This window comes from Lonchura striata, chromosome 27 (genome assembly GCF_050655825.1).
Source record: "Lonchura striata isolate lonStrDom1 chromosome 27, ASM5065582v1, whole genome shotgun sequence".
Classification (NCBI taxonomy): domain Eukaryota; kingdom Metazoa; phylum Chordata; class Aves; order Passeriformes; family Estrildidae; genus Lonchura; species Lonchura striata.
Window position 1 is genome coordinate 10,266,323 of NC_140729.1, and position 18,180 is coordinate 10,284,502.

General features: G+C 62.5%; 2 protein-coding genes across 4 annotated transcripts in view; one reads left to right on the forward strand and one right to left on the reverse strand.

Annotated features, from left to right (window-relative positions):
• Positions 1-3,388, forward strand: part of NMT1 (N-myristoyltransferase 1) — a 17,745-nt gene extending 14,357 nt beyond the window's left edge. Inside the window, exons 11-12 of the mRNA XM_021539894.4 lie at positions 55-192; positions 1,920-3,388. Of these exons, the coding sequence (XP_021395569.2) occupies positions 55-192; positions 1,920-1,940 (159 nt within the window). The 3' untranslated portion in view covers positions 1,941-3,388. The remainder of the gene's footprint in view (positions 1-54; positions 193-1,919) is intronic.
• On the reverse strand, positions 3,358-15,245 carry PLCD3 (phospholipase C delta 3). Of its 3 annotated transcripts, none has more exons than XM_085562071.1 (16): positions 14,908-15,245; positions 12,721-12,882; positions 11,513-11,741; positions 11,299-11,428; positions 10,664-10,889; positions 9,011-9,212; positions 8,782-8,926; positions 8,506-8,658; positions 8,278-8,427; positions 8,073-8,108; positions 7,337-7,496; positions 6,479-6,595; positions 6,249-6,397; positions 5,470-5,605; positions 4,070-4,181; positions 3,358-3,991 (listed from the first exon to the last, which is right to left on the reverse strand). In XM_085562071.1, exons 1-16 carry the CDS (start codon positions 15,008-15,010, stop codon positions 3,814-3,816), a joined length of 2,388 nt encoding a protein of 795 aa, XP_085418197.1. In that variant the 5' UTR covers positions 15,011-15,245; the 3' UTR covers positions 3,358-3,813. The 3 variants fall into 3 exon arrangements, with proteins under 3 accessions (XP_085418197.1, XP_085418196.1, XP_077644392.2); XM_085562070.1 differs by having other exon boundaries at positions 8,278-8,430; positions 14,908-15,244; XM_077788266.2 differs by having other exon boundaries at positions 4,070-4,219; positions 8,278-8,430; positions 14,908-15,241.
• Between the last annotated feature and the right edge of the window lie 2,935 nt (positions 15,246-18,180).

Genomic DNA, 18,180 nt, shown 5'->3' on the forward strand with positions numbered 1-18,180 from the left:
AGGAACTCCCCAGCACAAAAGCAGGAACTGATGGCTTCATATCCCCCTGTGCAGAAAGGATTTGACGTCTTCAATGCACTGGATCTCATGGAAAACAAAACCTTCCTGGAGAAGCTGAAGTTTGGGATCGGGGATGGGAACCTGCAGTATTACCTATACAATTGGAAGTGTCCCAGCATGGCACCAGAGAAGGTCAGTGCTGTGAGGAGGGGCCTTGTCCCCACAGCCCTGGGGACAGGGGTGTGCTGTCACCCACACGTCAGCACTCCAGCCCAGCTGGTGTCCTTGCAGCGTCACTCACGGTGATGGGTGAATCCCTCTGCCATCTCCCGTGCCTGCAGAGCGTGTCCCTGGGGAAAACCCCTCCACACTCGTCTTCCAAAGATAATTTTATTCCTGGACTACTGCAGGTTCACACTAACTTCTTCCCTCTAAGGGAGGTGGCGGAGCACAGAGGAGACAGCAGAGGGCTGCAGGGTGACAGACGTGACACCGGGGGTTGTGACAGTCACCTGTGATCCCACATGGGACCCGGGTGTCACTGCACAGCCCTGGGTGTCTGTCCTGGTGGGGTAGAAGGAGCAGCCACCCCTCTGCAGAGAGCAGATAGGCTGGAGCAGGACCTGTGACAAAGGAGCTCTGCCACCACATGTAGGGGGCTGAGCCATGGAGTCCCAGGATGTCATTTGTCCCCAGGGCCAGCAGCCTGTTGCCCCCTGGCTGTGCTGCAGCCCCATCTGCCTGCCTGGGCCGTTCTGAGGCAGCACCTGGTTGCTGCTGTCCCTCCACACCAGAGCTGTGATTCAGCACCTGTCCAGTCCACAGCCACCTTGCAGAGGAGGGTGCTTGAGAGCCAGAATCTGCCCAGCTACATCATAGCTAATTAATGCCCTAACAGCTAATTAATGCGTTGACGGCAGTCACAGGGCTTTGGTTCCCTGGTGTGAAGCCAGGTCTTTCTCTGGGCACAAGCCCTGTGCCCTACCAGCCTCACTTGCCTGCTGAACCTCCTAGGAAGCCCCAGGAGGTTCCCAGGAGGTGTCAGCAATTCCTTCTTTTGCTAGGAGAGCTGGGGGAGGTGAGAGCCTGATGCTGGGAATGTTTCCTGTGGAGGGGCTGCCTCTGGGTCCACTGGGTCAGAGTACATGACAGGCCACCAGCACATCCTGGAGGGTGCCCAGCAGTGCCAGCTCCCTGCGGAGAAACATGTCCAGGGACCAGGCTCTTGGGAAGCAGCTTCTCCCATGTCACAGAATCATGAAATTGTTTGGGTTGGAAGGGACCTTAAGAGTACCTTGCTCTACCCCTGCCATGGCAGGGACACCTTCCACTGTCCCAGCTGCTCCAAGCCCCATCCAACGTGGCCTTGGGCACTGCCAGGGATCCAGGGGCACCACAGCTGCTCTGGGCACCCTGTGCTAGAGCCCCAGCCTCACAAGGAGGAATTTCTTCCCAATCTCCCATCTATCCCTGCCCTCTAGCAGCAGGAAGCAGGAATTCCCCCTTGTCCTGTCACTCCAGGCCCTTGTCCAAAGTCCCTCTTGGTGGCCCTTTTGGCACTGGAAGGGGCTCTGAGGCCTCCCTGCAGCCATCTCCAGGCTAAACAACCCCAGCTTGTAGCAGAGGTGTTCCATCCCTCTCTACTCATCATGAGCTGGGGAACATCCTTGGCTCATGAATCAAGGCTGTCTCATAACCTGGTGGGGCTTGTCACACCCCAGACATTGGTCACCTCCCCAGATCAGAGCTGGGCAGGGCCCGTGTGCCCGTTCAGCCCCAAACCCAGGGCTTGCTGTTCCCAAATACCCCAAAACCAGTGGGGAGACCGACACAGAGAGCACGAACCCTCCCAGCTGCATCCTGACAAGGCTGCAGCGGAGCAGAGGCCAGCTGCTGACCCCAATTTCCATTGCTCCCAGGTTGGATTGGTGCTGCAGTAAGGGAGCCCCTGCCAGCAGAGCGTGGAGGAGCCGGGTCTGTGGAAGTGCTGCCCTCATCCTTTCTGCCAAAGCCAGACCCACACCGGGAGAGGGGCACCGGAGCCGCCCCCGCTGCTGTCAGCACCTCCTCGTTTGATTTAACTGCATCCTCCTAAAGACATGGTCGAGGGAATGTAACTGCTGACACTAGATCATGATTGGCATATAATGGATTTAACGGGTGAATAATAAAAGTATATATTATATATATTTTAAATCTTTCCTGTTCCCAACTGCCATGAGTTACATTCAGCTGCTGAAGGTCGCCACTGGGCTGCTGGACTGGGACTTCTCTCCGTGGGGACAACTGAGGTTGATGCTGTGGCAACGTGGTGGCTGCTGGCCAAACCCTCCTGCCCGCCCCGAGGGCGCTTCAGGCTCTCCCCTGCTCGGCTCTTTGCCCCCTCCGTTAAACAGGGTCCCTCCCCGCGGGCTCGGAGCACGTCAGGATTCCTTTCCAAGGGCTATTTGTGCAAGTGATGCCTTGTCCCACCTCCTGCCCAGCCACGGAGACTCCAGCCCTTCCTGCTGGACGCTGAACCGAGGGCAGCAGTGCCCGAAGATCTGGGGGTTCCGCTCTGGAGCGAGCCTGGCTCACCCCGCTCTGCTCGGGCTCCTGGGGCTGCCTCCCCTCAGCCTCCCCCGTGGGGCTGCGGGCACCGGGGGATGCTCCGCTGCCACTGCCACCCCTCCAGCCTCTCTGCTCAGCTGCTTTTCTCTGGAAGCATGGAAATCCGGATACTCCATCGGCATCGCCCCGGGGGCCTCGGCCTCCCCGGTGCCTGCAGCGCCAGCCCCCAGTGTCGCCTCGTGTGGGATCCGAGAGAAAGGAAACGTTTTCATGGAAAACCAACATCCCATCGAGGAGTGCCCGGACAGCCTCCTGCCACGTCCTGAACCCAGAGCTCTGAGATGCTCCTGCCTGCCCAGCCAAAGGTTTCCAAAGCTGCACACCAAGGCCAAGACCCCGTCTATGCACCCTCACGCCTCCCTGTCCTCGCGTGTCCCTGTCACACCCCGTGGCAGCACGGACGCTGAGAGCCTGTGCCCGCCCCAGCCTGGACCTGTGGGGCCTCAGTGGGGACCAGGAGCCCATCACATCCCCCCTGCCCGGGGTCCTGTGTCACCTATGCAAGTACCTCTGTGTCCCCTCCTGTGTCTCTGTTGTCCTGAGCTAGGGGAGGCTGGGTGTGGGTGGGGAACACCCCTTGGGACCCTCCCCCTTGTCCCCATGGCAGGTTTGAGGGCTGCTCCAATGAATCCCCCCAGCTTCCATGGGTGCCTGGCAGCTCCCCCTGGCACTGCTGATTTGGGGGTGGGCTCAGCCCTGATCCACCCACAACGGGCCCCAGAGGGTGACAGGGACACTGGGACAGGCTCTGTTAAAATAAAACCTTTATTTGACTGGCTTGATCGCGAGGTGTAAATCTGTGACTGTCACTGGTGCCAGAGCAGAGGTTGGCCATGTGTCCCCACCTGAGCACAATGGAGTGTGTGGTGGCAGGGTCCCCTCAGGGACTCCAGCGTGATGATGGCACCATCATTGCATCCCAAGAGAGGGGCTGGGATCAAGCGTGGCCAAGACTGATGAGATTTGGTGGTTGCTGTCACCCATGTCACCCCTGTGGGGCTGTGCTGGGCTGTCATTGGCCCAGTCAACCCATCCTGATTGTCACAACATCTCTGTCCCCTCGAGGAGAGGAGTGGGGCACCAGCAGACTGGGTGGCACTGGGTAGCAGGGAGGGGAGCCCCCACCGCCCCTCTGGGTGCTCCCAGCCCTGCTGTCACCACAGAAGGCGAGCGCTGTCCTCGGGCTGTCCCCACGCAGGGTGCCTACCCGCGGAGGAGCCTGCTGTCCCCCACATGGAGATGCAGCGTCCCCCCATGGGCACCTCGGGCCCCGGTTGTCCCTCCTGCGACCCTCACAGGCTCTTGGACCGAACGTGCACGAAGAGCGTGGCGGGGGACAGGGACGCCCCGTCCCTGGAGAGCAGGTGGATGTGGCGGTACCCTGGGGACACACGGGGCTCAGCGGGTGGCAGGGGCTGTCCCCGTCCCCGGAGGGCAGCGGGGCGGCGCCCGCACCCACCTTGGCGCATGCTGGGCAGGGGCAGCGTGAACTGCCCCACGAAGTCGTTGCAGGAGGTGCTGTCGTAGTCCTCCACCACGAAGCGCACCAGGGCCAGCTCGGGCGCCCGCACCTGGAACCGCAGCGTCTCCTCCCAGCGCGGGTTGAAACCTGCGGCACCGGGTGGGGCTGGCTGGGGCCACCGCGGCCACCGGGGCCACCCCGCGCCCCCCAGGGACCCGCGGGACCCCCGGCACTGCCCCTGCCCCGGCTGAGCTGCCGTGCTGCACTGGGGGGTGCTGGGGCCACAGTGGGATGTACTGGGGAAATGGGGGTCATACTGGGGGCCTGGGGGTCATGCTGGAACCATGATGGGGTGTACTGGGGAAAAGGGGGTCATACTGGGGCTGTGGTGGAGTGTACTGGGGGAATGGGAGTCATACTGGGGGAATGGGAGTCATGCTGGGGCCATGATGGGGTGTACTGGGGAAAAGGGGTTCTGCTGTGGCTGCAGTGGGGTGTAGTGGGGGAACAGATGCCATACTGGGGGAATAGGGGTCATACTGGAGCCATGATGGGGTATACTGGGGAAAAAGGGGCCATACTGGTACTGGACTGGGCTATACTGGGAGAATGGGGGTTGTACAGTGGCTGTGATGGAGTACACTGGAGGGATGGGATCATACTGGGACTCTGATGGGATGTACTGGGGGAATAGAGGTTATACTGGAACTGGGCTGGACCATACTGGAAGAATGGGGGTAACACTGGGCTGTGGTGGGGTATACTGGGGGAATGGGGGTACCACTGGGGGAATGGGGATCATACTGGGCTTGGGCTGGGTGTACTGGAGACCATAAGGGAGCAGCACTGGGAGAACTGGAACATGATGGACTCTGCCACTGGTGAGGGTCTGACTGTGCTGGGGAGGGGACACTGTGGTGTGTGGAGGGGACTGGGGTGTCCTGGGCGCTGGGGTGTCCTGGGTGCTGGGGTGTCCTGGGTATTGGGGTGTCCTGGGTATTGGGGTGTCCTGGGCGCTGGGGTGTCCTGGGTGCTGGTTCACTGGCAGTGAGTGCTGGGCTGTGGGTACCCCAGGCGCTGTCCCTATTAGGGTGCCCCTGGCATCAAGGTGTCCCTGGATCAGGGTGCCCTGGGGTGTTCCTGGGGATCAGGTGTCCTGAGGGACCCTGGGTGTCCTGAAGCACCCCTGGAGATCGGGTTCCCTGGGGTGTCTGCAGGGATCAGGGTGCTCCAAGGGACCCTGGGGACCCAGCTGTCCTTGGGCATTCCTGGGATTTGGGCAGTGATAGGGCTGTGAGAGGTAATAGGTAATGGGATGTGCCTCGGGGTCGGGGTGCCCTGCAGTGTCCCCATAGTGCCCAGGGGTGTCCCTGGGGGTGCCAGGTGCCAGCACTCACCGTTGTTGAGCTTGTGGTGGGTTTGTTGCTTGGCGCAGTCGGCCGGGATCCCGTGGATCTCCACGCGCACGAAGGGGTCCACGATGGAGCTGCCCTTGTCCCTGTTGAGCTTGGGCAGCTGCTGTGCTGTGATCACCTGTGGCACAGGCACCACCAGGGGCCCGGCAGATGTGGGTGTGGGGAAAGGACCGGTGGCCCCAGCAGGAGGGACGTGGGTGGCACTGGCTGGGGCTGGGGACACGGTGAAAGCAGGGAGGTGGCTGATGCCACTCTGGCTGACACCAGCTGGACTTGGGGACAGGGTTGGTGTCGCTCAGGAGAAGTGGCACAGGGAGGAGTGTGGGTGGGATGAGGAGGAGGGGAGGTGGCTGGTGCCATCCAGGGGAAGGGACACAGGTGGCACATGGCTGGGGACAAGGTGGTGTCCCCAGAAGGGAGCAGATGGCACCCAGCCGGGAGTGGGGATGGGGTGAAGAGGAGGGAGGTGGTTGGTACCACACAGGAGAAGGAACATGAGGGACATGTGGCTGGGTCCTCAGGAGAAGGGACGTGGGTGGCACTTGGCTGGGACTGAGGATGGAGTGGGGAGGAGGGAGGTGGCTGCTGCCATCTCAGAGAAGGGACATGCCTGACACCAGCTGTATTTGGTGACAGTGTTGGTGTCACCCGGCAAAAGATGCAGGTGGCACCTGGCCAGGCATTGGAATGCCACGGGTGTAACCCAGGAGGGAGGTGGGTGGCACCAGCCAGGCCTGGGGACAGCTCGGGGGTGTCCTCACCCTGATGTGCAGAGCCAGGCGCCGGGACCCCTCGCCGGGGGGGCTGCGCAGGCAGAGGGGCTTCAGGACGTAGCCGCAGCGGCCGTTGGCCAGGAAGCGCCCGGCGTTCAGGTCCATCTCGTAGCCCGGCGTCTGGAAGTTGAGGGCCACTGCGGGGCCAGCGGGACGGGCTGTCAGGGGGTGACGGCTCCAGGGGTGGCTGCCAGGTCGGGGGGGCCCGGGGGTCTCACCCAGCTGGCAGCCAGCGTTCCACATCTCCTGGGGGTTGTAGTTGGCGGAGTTCATCTTGAGCCCCAGCGGGTACACGCGGCTGAGCTGGCGGGCGTTGTACCGGACCAGCGCCGGGCCTGCGGGGGGACACGGCTCAGCTGCACCCCCAAGCGCTGCTGGGGGCCCAGCAGGGTGGCATGGGACCTTGAACCCAGACCCTGGGGTTCAGACCCCAAACCTGGACCTGGACCTTGGACCCCTGACCCCGACCTCTGACCCTTGATCCTGATCTTGACCCCACACTTTGACTTTAGACCCTTGACCCCAGATCTTCACCATGGAACCCAGACCCTGACCCCAGATCTTGACCCTGATCCCTGGACCTCAGACTCCAAACCAAGACCCCCAAGCCTATGCCCTGACCCAGATCCCAATCCTTCACTCCAGACACTGACTCTGGCCCCACACACTGAGCCTGGACCCCAGACCCTGAACACTGACTCAGATCTTAACCTCAGGCCCTGACCTAAATTCTGACCCTGACCCCCAGCCCTTACCCAGATCTCAGTTCTTGGACTCTGGCCCAGACCTTATTCCCAGCCCCAGGCCCTGGACCCAAATGCCACATCCTAAATCCTGATCCCAGACCCTGGTCCTGTTTGTGTGACCCCAACCCTGGCCTCTGGCCCCAGGCAGGTCCTGCCACCAGCCCCCAGTGTCACCCATCCAGAGCAGCCCGGGTGAGGCCAGCGTGAACCTGGCCACTCCTGGGGCCCCCCTAGAGACAGAGCCCATCACTCAGCCCATCCTGCATCCCGGTGACTCGGGAGTACGGAGCCACCCCGTCCCCATCCCTGTCCCTGTCTGGTGGCCCTCACCTGCCTCCTTGATGAGCTTCCGTGCCTTCCTCTCGCTGAAGGAGGACACCTGGCAGGGCTGGGGGTGGCGCAGGGCCTGGGCCAGCCCGGGGAAGGGGACAGCCTGGCAGTACACCACCAGTGCCGACAGCTCTGGGGACACCTGCGACGCGTCCTTGGCCTGCGGGAGCCACCGTGGCATCAGGGACAGCCTGGCCCTGGTGGCCACCTGCCAGTCCGGGGGTCTGCAGACCCCCACCCACTAGTGCAGAGTGCTGAGACCCCCAGGGCCATGGAGACCCTGATGCCCTGGAGACCCCAGGGTGGTGCAGAACCTGAGGCAATGGAATGATGGACCAGGGGCTGATGGGGAGCCCAAGCAGGTTGAGAACTGGAAGTCATGGAGATCCCCAGAGGATGGACAGCCCAAGATGTACAGACCCCAAGATGAGGGAGACCCCAAAGTGCTGGAGAACCTGAGGTGATGGGCACCCCGAGATGATGGAATACTTGAGGGGACAGAGACCCCAAAGTCATGCCGACCGCAACAGGTCACTCTGGATGTGATGAAAGCCCAACACAATGGAGAACTCGAGGTGCCAAGAAATCAAAGTGTTGGAAACCCCAGACACAGGCCACCCAGCCCAACAGGAAGAGGGAGGCACAGCTGAGGGGTCCCCAAGCTCTGTCCCCTCTTCCAGGCAGTGACAGCCCCTCACTGCTCCCACAGCCCCCCCAGCTCCAGCCCATCACCCACCTGCAGAGGTTTGATCTCCTGCAGCGACTGCAGCGACTGAAAGAGGAGAGAGCAGGGCTGCAGAGGCCGTGGCAGAGCTGGCAGTGCTCAGCTGGGACAGTGCCAGGATGCCATGGGCCCCTGGCACCACCAGGATGCTCTGATCCATCAGGACCACAGGGATGCCATGGTCCTCCAAAACCACATCCCTGGGGAAGTCTCTTACCCGCCGGGGGCTTCTCTCCTTCACCTTCTCCTCCTCTTCTTCCTCCTCCTCCTCTTCCTCCTCCTCGGGGTCCAGAAGGAAGGGGACACCCTGTGACTCCTGCCACAGCTCTGGCAGCTTCTTGCCCTTCACCAGGATCTTTTCCTTCAGCTGCTACAGAAGGCAGGTTCGAGCTCAGGGTTTGGAGGGGACCTGGGGACGCTGCGGTGGGCACACGGGTGGCCTTACCTCTGGTGAGGGGAGGTGGTGGGGGTCCTGCCCCTGCAGGGGCTGTGTCAGCAGCCTGTCCCCCAGGATGGCCCTCATGTGCCGGGCCATGGTGGCCTGCTGCTCCAGCCCGCAGTGGTTCTCCAGGGACAGGATGACGGGGTAGGGGGATTTCTGGGCATGGGGACGGGCAGCCCTCAGCACCCGGCACCCCACACCTGGCACCGGGCACCCCACACCTGGCACCGGGCACCCCACACCGGCACCGGGCACCCCGGGGCTGCCAGCCGCTCTCACCTCGAAGGCGGAGTCGCGGATGCTCTCGATGACGTCGCGGAAGAGGATTTTGGAGGTGAGTGTGTGGCCGTGGTACACCACGGGCTCCCCGTCCGAGCCCTCCCAGCAGTCCAGCTCCACGCAGCGGCACCCTGCCCTCAGCGCCCTGCCACCACAGGGCACCAGCTCAGTCCCTGCCACCCTGGGGCCACGGGACCCTCTGGGGCTCCGCGGCACCGGGGACACGCACCTGGCATAGGCCTCGGTGCTGCTGGCGCCGCCGATCTGGTTGCGGGTCAGGTAGGTGTTGTGGGAGGAGGAGATGAAGTAGTGGCTCAGGGGCTGGCTCATGTCCTGGTGCACCTCGGTGTGCTCCTGGTTGAGGATGTCACCGGCAGCCGAGAGCAGGTACATCATGAAGCCGTCCAGCATCATCAGGTCCTGCCGCTTGGCTGCGGGACGCGGTGGCAGAGAGGTGTCACTGGGGTGGCATGGTGCCAGCAGGGTGGCACCCTGAGAACTTCCCCCACTTGGAGGTCCCAGCAGCGCCATGCTCACCCCTGACCTGGCGCTGTGGGACCCAGGGGATGTGTAAGTTCCCTCGAGTGTCCCATCTCCACCCTGATGTCACTCATCCTGCTGGTGCCACATTCACTCTGGATGTGGCATGGTGACACCCATGAAGTGTGGAGGTTCCCTGTCCCCACCCTGATGCCCTCTGTCCTCCCAGTGCCATGTCCCCCCAGACCTGGCACTGTGGCACTCAGGGGAGTCCCTTTTTTCTCCCATCTCCCATCTGATGTCCTCCATCCTCCTAGTGCCACATCTGCCTTAGGGGTACTACTGTGACATGGAGGTCCTTCATCCCCACCACGATGTTCCCCGTCCTAGTGCTGTGCTCAGTCTGGACTGCCATGGTGGGACCTGAGGAAGACAGAAGTCCCTCGGCAGTGTCACATTCATAGCAGAGCTGGCATCACACCACCCATGAGATGTGGAAGTCCACCTGCTGCCCATCCCCACCTTCACATCCCTGTCACATCCACCAGGTGCCAGCCAGGCCATGTTTGGATGGCAAACACTGGGAATGGGCATGAGTGAAACGTACACTTTAAGGAATTTAGAGATTTTAGAGGAGCTAAGATTTTAGTTAGAAATAAGCCTTACTAGAGTTAATTAAAATAATAATAATAAATAAGTAGGCCTTGATGAAGTTAGGAGTTAGTAGTTAACTAATAATTGATTGCTTGTCAGCACAATGTTTAGTTAGCTGGGTTTATAATGAAGAATACACAAACTGACAAATTGCTTTTAGGAACATAAGACAGTTGTGGGCCTCCTCTGTTCTGAAACCAATTGAAGACAAGGAATGGGAGTTCTACCAAGAATTCATTTGTCACATTTGCATTGAAAAGGTAGAAAGGTCAGAACGAGGAAGACTTCATTGACTTCCTCATTTTGGGACCCCTCCCCATGAAAGGGACACCGACCCATTTCAAGGGACACTCTACGCATGCTGAATGGCTTTTGGAGTGATTAGCATACGAAGCGGGGAATGAGATGTACCAAAATGATGAATATGTATTTCTATTATGAGTATTCAATACTTCTATGGATAAAAGGGCTCTGTAATCACCTGGAAGCTGCGGTGTGGATTTGTGAGCTATCCCACACGCAATAAACACACACTTTCTAACTTTAAACTGCTAGAGAGTTTTTGTCCATCACAGTTGGATATCAGTACTAGATCAATATCCATATTTTTTTAATAAATCATCAGGACACTGATAGAAGCCTTGGAGGGCCCCATTTTGGTTTGATGGGGATGATGCCACCATCAGAGCCCCATCCCTACGTCCACGCGCTCCCGTGCCCACCCCACGATGTCACACCCTCAGCCTACCCTTCTCGTTGAGCTCGTAGGTGCGGATGATGGCGCGGGCCTGGCGCAGGCTGCACTCCTCGCCCTGATCCCTCAGGAAGTCCTGCAGCTCCTCGGCCGACAGCACCCGGTCCTCGCCCGAGTACCGCCCGAACAGCTCCTCCAGCTCGGGCCGCCGCAGCAGCCGCCGGCAGAACTCCTCCAGCTCCCGGCCCTCCAGCCGCTCGTTGCCCGAGCGGTCGCACTCCTGCGGGGACAGCCCGGCCTCGGCGACTGTCCCCTCCCTGCCTGCTCTGCCCGTCCCTGGAGCTGGCAGTGTGTGTGGGACCAGCCTGGGGGGCTCAGCCGCTGTCCCCTCTGCTCCCCCAGCCAGAACCCTCTGACCCCCCTGCTCTGGGATGGAGCAGAGCAGAGCTCCGTGCCTCAGTTTCCCTAAGTGGAAAGGGATGCCCAGAGGAACAGCTGTCCCACCTTGGGGACACACGGAACAGCGGCTGGGACAGCTCAGCCCACCTCAGCCCTCTCCACCATGTGCTCCTGGTGGGACCCAGCCTCTGGTGGCTTTGGTGTGAGGAGCCTGGCAGTTCTCTGTGCTGGGGAGGGCAGAGAAGGAGCCGGCAGCGGGCACGGCCAGCCGTGCAGCACAGGATGGGTACCTTGAAGAGCTTGGAGGCGTAGACATCGTCCATGTCGATGTTGAGCATCCTCAGCATGCTCTTCACCTCCCGGAAGGACATCTTGTTGTCCTTGTTCCTGTCTGCTCGCTGCAGGACCCCGTGGATCCAGCTGCAGCGGGGTAAGGAAACCTCCCGGCGTCACCCGCAGCCGTCCCCACCCTGTCCCCAAGCCCCCAGAGCCCTCAAAGGATACTGGTCGAGCTTCTCCATCTGGCTCATGGCCTGCAGCCGCGCCATCAGCTTGGTGAGCCCCTGCACCCAGTGCCGGGCGTCCTCCTCGGCGCGGGCGGCCAGGTCCAGGTTCTTGCGGCGGCCCTTGAGGGCCAGGCTGAAGCAGTGGCGCTCGGGGAAGGCGGCTCCGTGCTTGCGCAGCCCCTCCGACTGCCGGCCCTGGCGCAGCCCCTCGATGTGCGCCACCGAGACTGCGGGACACGCCGGGTGGGGGACCGTGGACGGGCTGCCTCGGCGGGGCACCCACCCGCCAGCATCCTGCGAGGCGCCCCGGCTGCCCACGGGCGCCCCAGGGCCGGGCTCAGCCGCTAATCCCCGGCCAGACGGGAGCCGCGGCCGCCGGCCCTGCGGGGACGCTGCCAGGGGATGGAGCCGCCATCCCTGAGCGGTGCCAGCTCCAGGCACCCATCCCAGATGAGGGGGGAAAGAGCCGGGTGACGCCGGGGAGGGGGACAGAGTCTGGCCGGGATGGAGACGGGACCTTGTGCTGACCCCGGTGGGATGGGGAGGGGTGGGGGGGCTCTCACAGCTCCGCACGGGGTGTACTGGGAGGCACTGGGAAAGGCTGGAAGGCTCTGGGAGCCACGGCGTGAAGGGGGCTGGAGTTCAGGTATTGGGTGGGGGTCCTTGTTCTGGACTGGATTCACAGTTCAGGTGAGGGCTTGGGATGCAGGATTGGGGTCTGGGTGCTGGGTGGGGATCAGGGTCCAGTCACAGGTGGGGATCCAGCAGGGATCTGGGTCCCAGGGGGCATCTGGGGCACAATCCAAACCCTACCATCTGGGTAGGGTCAGAATTGTGGAATTCCATGTCCCAGGATTGGGTCTGGCTCTCGCTGGGGGATCTGGGTCCTGGGTTGGGGTCTGGAACTCAGGTGGGGTCTGGGGTCTGAGTGGGGATCCAGGTCTTGGGTGGGGGTCTGGGAACTGGGCTGTGGTCAGGATCCAGGTGGGCTTCTGGATGCTGGGAATGGATCTGGGTCCTGGGTGGGGGTCCAGATCCTGGGATAGGGTCTGGATTCCAGGTGGGGGTCCTGGGTTGGGGTCTGGGTCCTTGGTGGGGGCCCAGGGGTGGGTCTGGGGCACTGCCCAGCTCCTGCCCTCCCTGCAGCTCGCGGCAGTGCAGCTGTGTCTCGGTGTCCCCGAGCCCCACGGGCAGCGCAGCACTCACAGCTCTGGGGGGAGCGGGCGCGCCGGAAGCGTCCCTCGAAGCAGACGGTGACCCCGTCCTCCTGCAGGCGGAACAGCCGCGCCCTGGAGCCCCCCCGGGCCTTCACCTTCCACAGCAGGGACCCCTGCAGCATCCGCTGCACATCCTCATCCTCCGTCAGCCCTGCGGGGACAGCCCTGGGCTACCGGGGGCACTGGGGGCTCCAAGGGTGTACTGGGGGGGGAACGGGCTGGGGGGGATCCGTGCACATCTGGGTGCACATCTGTATCTGACGGATGGCACGGGACAAATGGGACAGGACAGACGGGATGGGATGGGATGGGATGGGATGGGATGGGATGGGATGGGATGGGATGGGATGGGATGGGATGGGATGGGATGGGATGGGATGGGATGGGATGGGACAGGCAGGAGAGGACAGACAGGACAAGCCATTGCCCTGGGCCCCTTTGGAGCACAGTGTAGATGTTCAGGGGATCAGGGCACAGCAGTGACACAGCCCAGCTGCTAAATCCCAGCAAAGCTGCCCAGATCCTGCATGGAGAGTGCCAGGACGGTGCCAGCAGCAGAGCTCAGGCTGCAACAATGACAGGCTGGACTCGGGGGACTCGCGGGCCCACGCCTCAGCCAGGATTTTTCCATCTGTTCACGGAGTGGTTATTTCCTCCCTTTAATGTTTTGGCAGCCATTCCTAAGATCTCCAGTGGCCACATCCTGCTCTGCATGGAGATTCCACTCCTGGCCTGGGAAAGGGTGGCTGGGGGCTCTGGGGACATCCTGAGCCACTGTGGCCTCGGGGGTGAAGCCACCAGCACCTCCTGCATGGTCTCATCCTGCCCAGGGTGCAGGCATGGGGACATGGCTGCACGAGCATGGGGCTGCAGGGATGTAGGAACACGTGGATACAGGTCCATGGGCACAGGGATGGGCACATGGAATGTCAGATCTGTGGGCACAGGGATGGACATGTGGAATATCAGATCCATGGGCACAGGGATGTATGGGCATATGGATACAGGTCCATGGGCACAGGGATGGGCACATGGAATGTCAGATCTGTGGTGTGTGGTACACAGACACAAGGATGTGGATGCATGGATATAGAGCTGCAGGGATGCATGGATCTGCTGATGCAAGGACAGAGGAACACACGGATATTCAGGTAGGTGCATGCACAGGTGCGTGGATGCATGGATGCATGGATGCATGGATGCACGGATGAGGCACATATGGGTGCATGGACACAGCTGCTCGGTCACACAGAGCCACAGGGGCACGTGGACATGGGGATGCACTGCCAGATGGATGCAGGGATGCATGGATCCACAGGTGCATGGATGCACTGCTGCCAGGACACGCAGACATGGGGCACGTGGGTGCACAAGCACTGGGATGCATGGGCAGTCAGACACATGGACATGCGTGGACACGGGTGGGTGCTCCCAGACACAGCCAAGGGAGTGCATGTACATGCAGGAGCCGGGGGGTAGGGACAGATGGACACATGGATGTGTGGATGTCGAGGTGCAGGGACAGACGGGTGCAAGGACACACAGCCACAGGGACACACGGACACGCAGAGCTGCAGCAGCTCCAGGCACACGGCCCCGTGTCCAGAGCTGGGGGCACAAGGGCAGCCGTGCCCTTCCTGCCGCTCCCACTCCGGACCAGCCGCTCCCAGGGACCCACCCTGACCTTGCCGGGCACCCACTGCCCCTGCCTGGACTGCTGAGCCCCGTGTGCCCACTGTGCCATGGGCAGCACCCCTGCTGGGGAAACTGAGGCAGGGTGTTGGGCGGGCTCCCAGGGAATGGGACGTGAGCTTGGGGACAGTAAAAGCCCTGAGCAAGGGAGCTCCTGTCACCTGTGATGTGGCCAAACCCCGACCCCGCTGTCCCCCATCGGCTGGGGCACGCACGGCTATTTTGGGGTGGCCCCGGGGACCCCTCCCGTCCCGGGGGAGCCCTCCCTGCTGGGGGGACCCCTCCACCTCGGGGACCCTCCCGAGCAGGGGGACCCTGCCGTCCCTGGGGACCCACCCCAGCCCTGGGGGCCCTCACCCTGCCCTGGGGACCATTCCCGTCACAAGGGTCCCCACCCGCCCCGGGGACCCCCCGGGCACGGAGAACGCTCCGGGCCCCTCTGGCCCGGCCGGACGGAGTTTCTGCCCGGTTCCCCGGGACTCACCCATTTTCTTCAGGGCTCTCCCGGGCCGGCGGGAGCCCCCGGCGCCTTCAGCCGGGGCGCGGAGCTGCTCGGCGGCGGGACGCGCCCTCCTGCCGCAGATCATGACGGGGACCCCGGCACCGCCGGTGCTCCCGGTGCTCCCGGTGCTCCCGGTGCTCCCGGTGCTCCCGGTGCTCCCGGCGCTCCCGGGACCGCGGTGCTCGTGGTGCTGCGGGTGCCGCAGGTGCCCCCGGTGCTCCCGGTGGTTCTGTTTGTCCTGGCACGCCCGGTGCCCCCGGCCGGTGTAACCGGGCTGGGCGGTGGCGGAGGTCGGGCTGGGGCTGGGCGGCCGGGCCGTGACCGGGGCCGGCCGCGGGGAGGGACCGGGAGGAGCCACGCCGCAGCCCGGCCGCTGTTAACCGTTTGTGCCGGCCCGGGGCGAGCGGGCTCCGGTGCTGACCGGGGCCGCTCGGGATGGCGCCGAGCTACGCGGGGCCCGCTCTGCACCGCGGCACCGGGACCCGGCGGGTCCCGACGTGCGCCCGGTGTTCGCTCTGTGCCCATGGGCCGGCCCGACCCCGGACACGCCGCTGTCCCCCGCGGGTCCGCCTGCACCGGGCACCGGCCCCGGACCGCACCGGGCACCGGCAGGGACCCCGGGGCACCCCCTGTGACTGTGGGGTCACGGTCCCGCCGTGCCAGCCTGGCCCGGCCCAGGGCTGGGTGGCACCGGGCAGGGGCCGCGGGCCGGTGCCGGGAGCTCCGGGTGAGCTCCGGGTGAGCTCCGGTGACCGTCCCCGCCGGGGGACACCGGGAGGGGCGGCAGCGGCAGCTGGGAGGTGCCAGGACTGGAGCAACACGTGTGTGAGTGTGAGTGTGAGATTGAGTGTGTGAGTGTGAGTGAGAGTGGGTGTGTGTGAATGTGAATGTGTGAGAGTGTGAGTGTGAGTGTGAGTGTGAGTGTGAGTGTGAGTGTGAGTGTGAGTGTGAGTGTGAGTGTGTGTGAGTGTGCAGCCACGCACACACAGACCCCAGAAGGGTTTAGGGTGGGAAAGGCCCCCAGGATCACCAAGTCCAGGCCTGACCCCCCCTTGTCACCAGCGCAGAGCCCTGAGTGCCCCATCCAATTGTCCTCGGGCACCTCCAGGGATGGGCACTCCAAAGCTCCCTGGGCAGCCCCTGCCAAGGCCTGAGCCCCTTTCCATGGGGAAATTCCTGCTGGTGCCCACCCTGAGCCTCCCTGGCCCAGCCTGGGGCTGTTCCCTCTGGCCCTGGCTGACATTCTCCCCCAACCCCTGAGGGTGCTGGGGCAGGAAGGGTGGGTGGCTGTTTCTCCAAAAAACCCAGAGTGTCCGGGGAAGCAGGGAGCCCATCCCAGCCTGACTGGGCTGTGGGGACCAGGAGCTACAGGACAGGAAGAGGAGGTGACTTTCCCCAGTGCCAGGGCCACAGGGGTGCTGCCAGCCCCTGGGGTGAGAGGAGGGCAGACTGGAGCAACATCTGGGCACCGTGATACCTGAGTATCCTGGGGTGACATCTGGGCACTGAGGGCAGCATCTGGGCACCCTGGGGGATGTTGGAATATACTAAGGGAATATTGGGGTGCTCATGGCAACATCTGGGCATCGTGGGTGATGTCTGTGTGTCCTGAGCAACATCTGGGCAACATCTGGGTAACTCCTGGGACAATCTCTGCTGATCCTACAGCAACATCTGTACCTGCAGGGAGACACGGCAGCACCTGAGCAGCCTGGGACGGTGTTTTAGTGCTGTGGCTCAACACCTGGGCAACTCCTGCAACATCTGGACAGCTGGGAACACATCTGTGCAGTCCCTGGGCTGTGTTTGGGGGGATAAAGCTCTTCCTGAGTACTCTGGGGACGGGGGGACACCAGAGTCACCCCAAAACTGCGCTTGCAACTAGCATAACCGGGCTCTGCTCCAAGTGCTCTTCCTCCCATTGGAGCGCATTCCCGGGAATTCGGCGGCAGATGCCTCGGCCCGCCGGGATGAGCAGGATAAACGCCTCTGGCTGCAAAACAGCGAATCCCCGCGCCGCTGCTCCCTCCCCTCCCGCGGCGCTGCTGTTTTCTCCCGGCCGGCAGGGGCTGGAAGCGATCCCGGGGAAGCTGCAGCTCGCATTCCCGGCCGCTTATAGCACAGCACGTGTGCCGTGAATCAGCGCCCGGGAGCCGCCAGGCGCAGCCAGCGAGGCCCGAGGCTGTTCCGAGCAGGAATCCTGAGTCAGAGCTCGGAAATGGCCGGAGCTTTAAAAGAGTTTACTGCTTTTATTTCATTTTATTATTATTATTTGTTTTGTTCTATTTATTTGTCTTCAATCGGCAAAGAAAATGTTTCCCCAGGCGATGTGGATGTGATTTAGAAGGGTTAGGGGGCTGTTGACCCACTTGGATTTGGGGTTAAGGTTGGAAAAACGGAGTGTGAGGCAAGGATGAAGCCAGCACAGGGATGGTGAAAGGTGCTCTGCATCCCAATCCCAGCACCCAGCCCTGGGCCAGGCTGGATCCTGATGGTCCCCACAGCACCCCAGAACCTCCCACCTCCCCAGGGCACCTTGTTCTGCCAGGTCACACATGTCCCCATGTCCCCACAGCTCCCTGCCCTCAAAGGAAGCCCTTGGAGCAGAGGGGCTTCACTTGGGGGGCTCAGAGACCCCAAATTCTGCCCCTTCCTTTCTACCATAATTAATTGTTGGATAATAATTAACAGTGGTTAAGAGTATGCAGTGAATAAAAGAACAGTGGATAAAATTGGATAATAATTAACAATTGCTGTGCCTGACCCAGCTGTCCCCTCCCTGCAATGGGACCCTGCTCCTGCCCGGTGGCCCGGTGGCACTGTCCCGGTGCCGTGTCCCAGATCCCCAGGGCAGTACCCAGCCCTGCCAGTGCAGTGTCCCAGCCTCCTGCTCCCTCCCCTGGCACCTTTGGTGCCTGGCTCCATTGTCCCTGTCCCCGTTGCATTGTCCTGGTGCCACAGCGCATGGCCCCAATGTCCCCATGCGTGGCCCCAGAATCCTGGACGATTATCACAGAATCCCAGAATGGATTGGGTTGGAAAGGACCTTAAATCCCACCCGGTGACACCCCTGCCATGGCAGTGACACCTCCCACTGTCCCAGGGTACCCCAAGTCCCATCCAGCCTGGCCTTGGGCACTGCCAGGGCTCCAGGGGCAGCCACCCTGTGCCAGTGTCCCAGAGGTCCCCTGCCAGCCTTGTCCTGCTGCCCAGCCCGGGTGGCACCCTAAGATGTCCCTGTGCCCACTGCAGCAT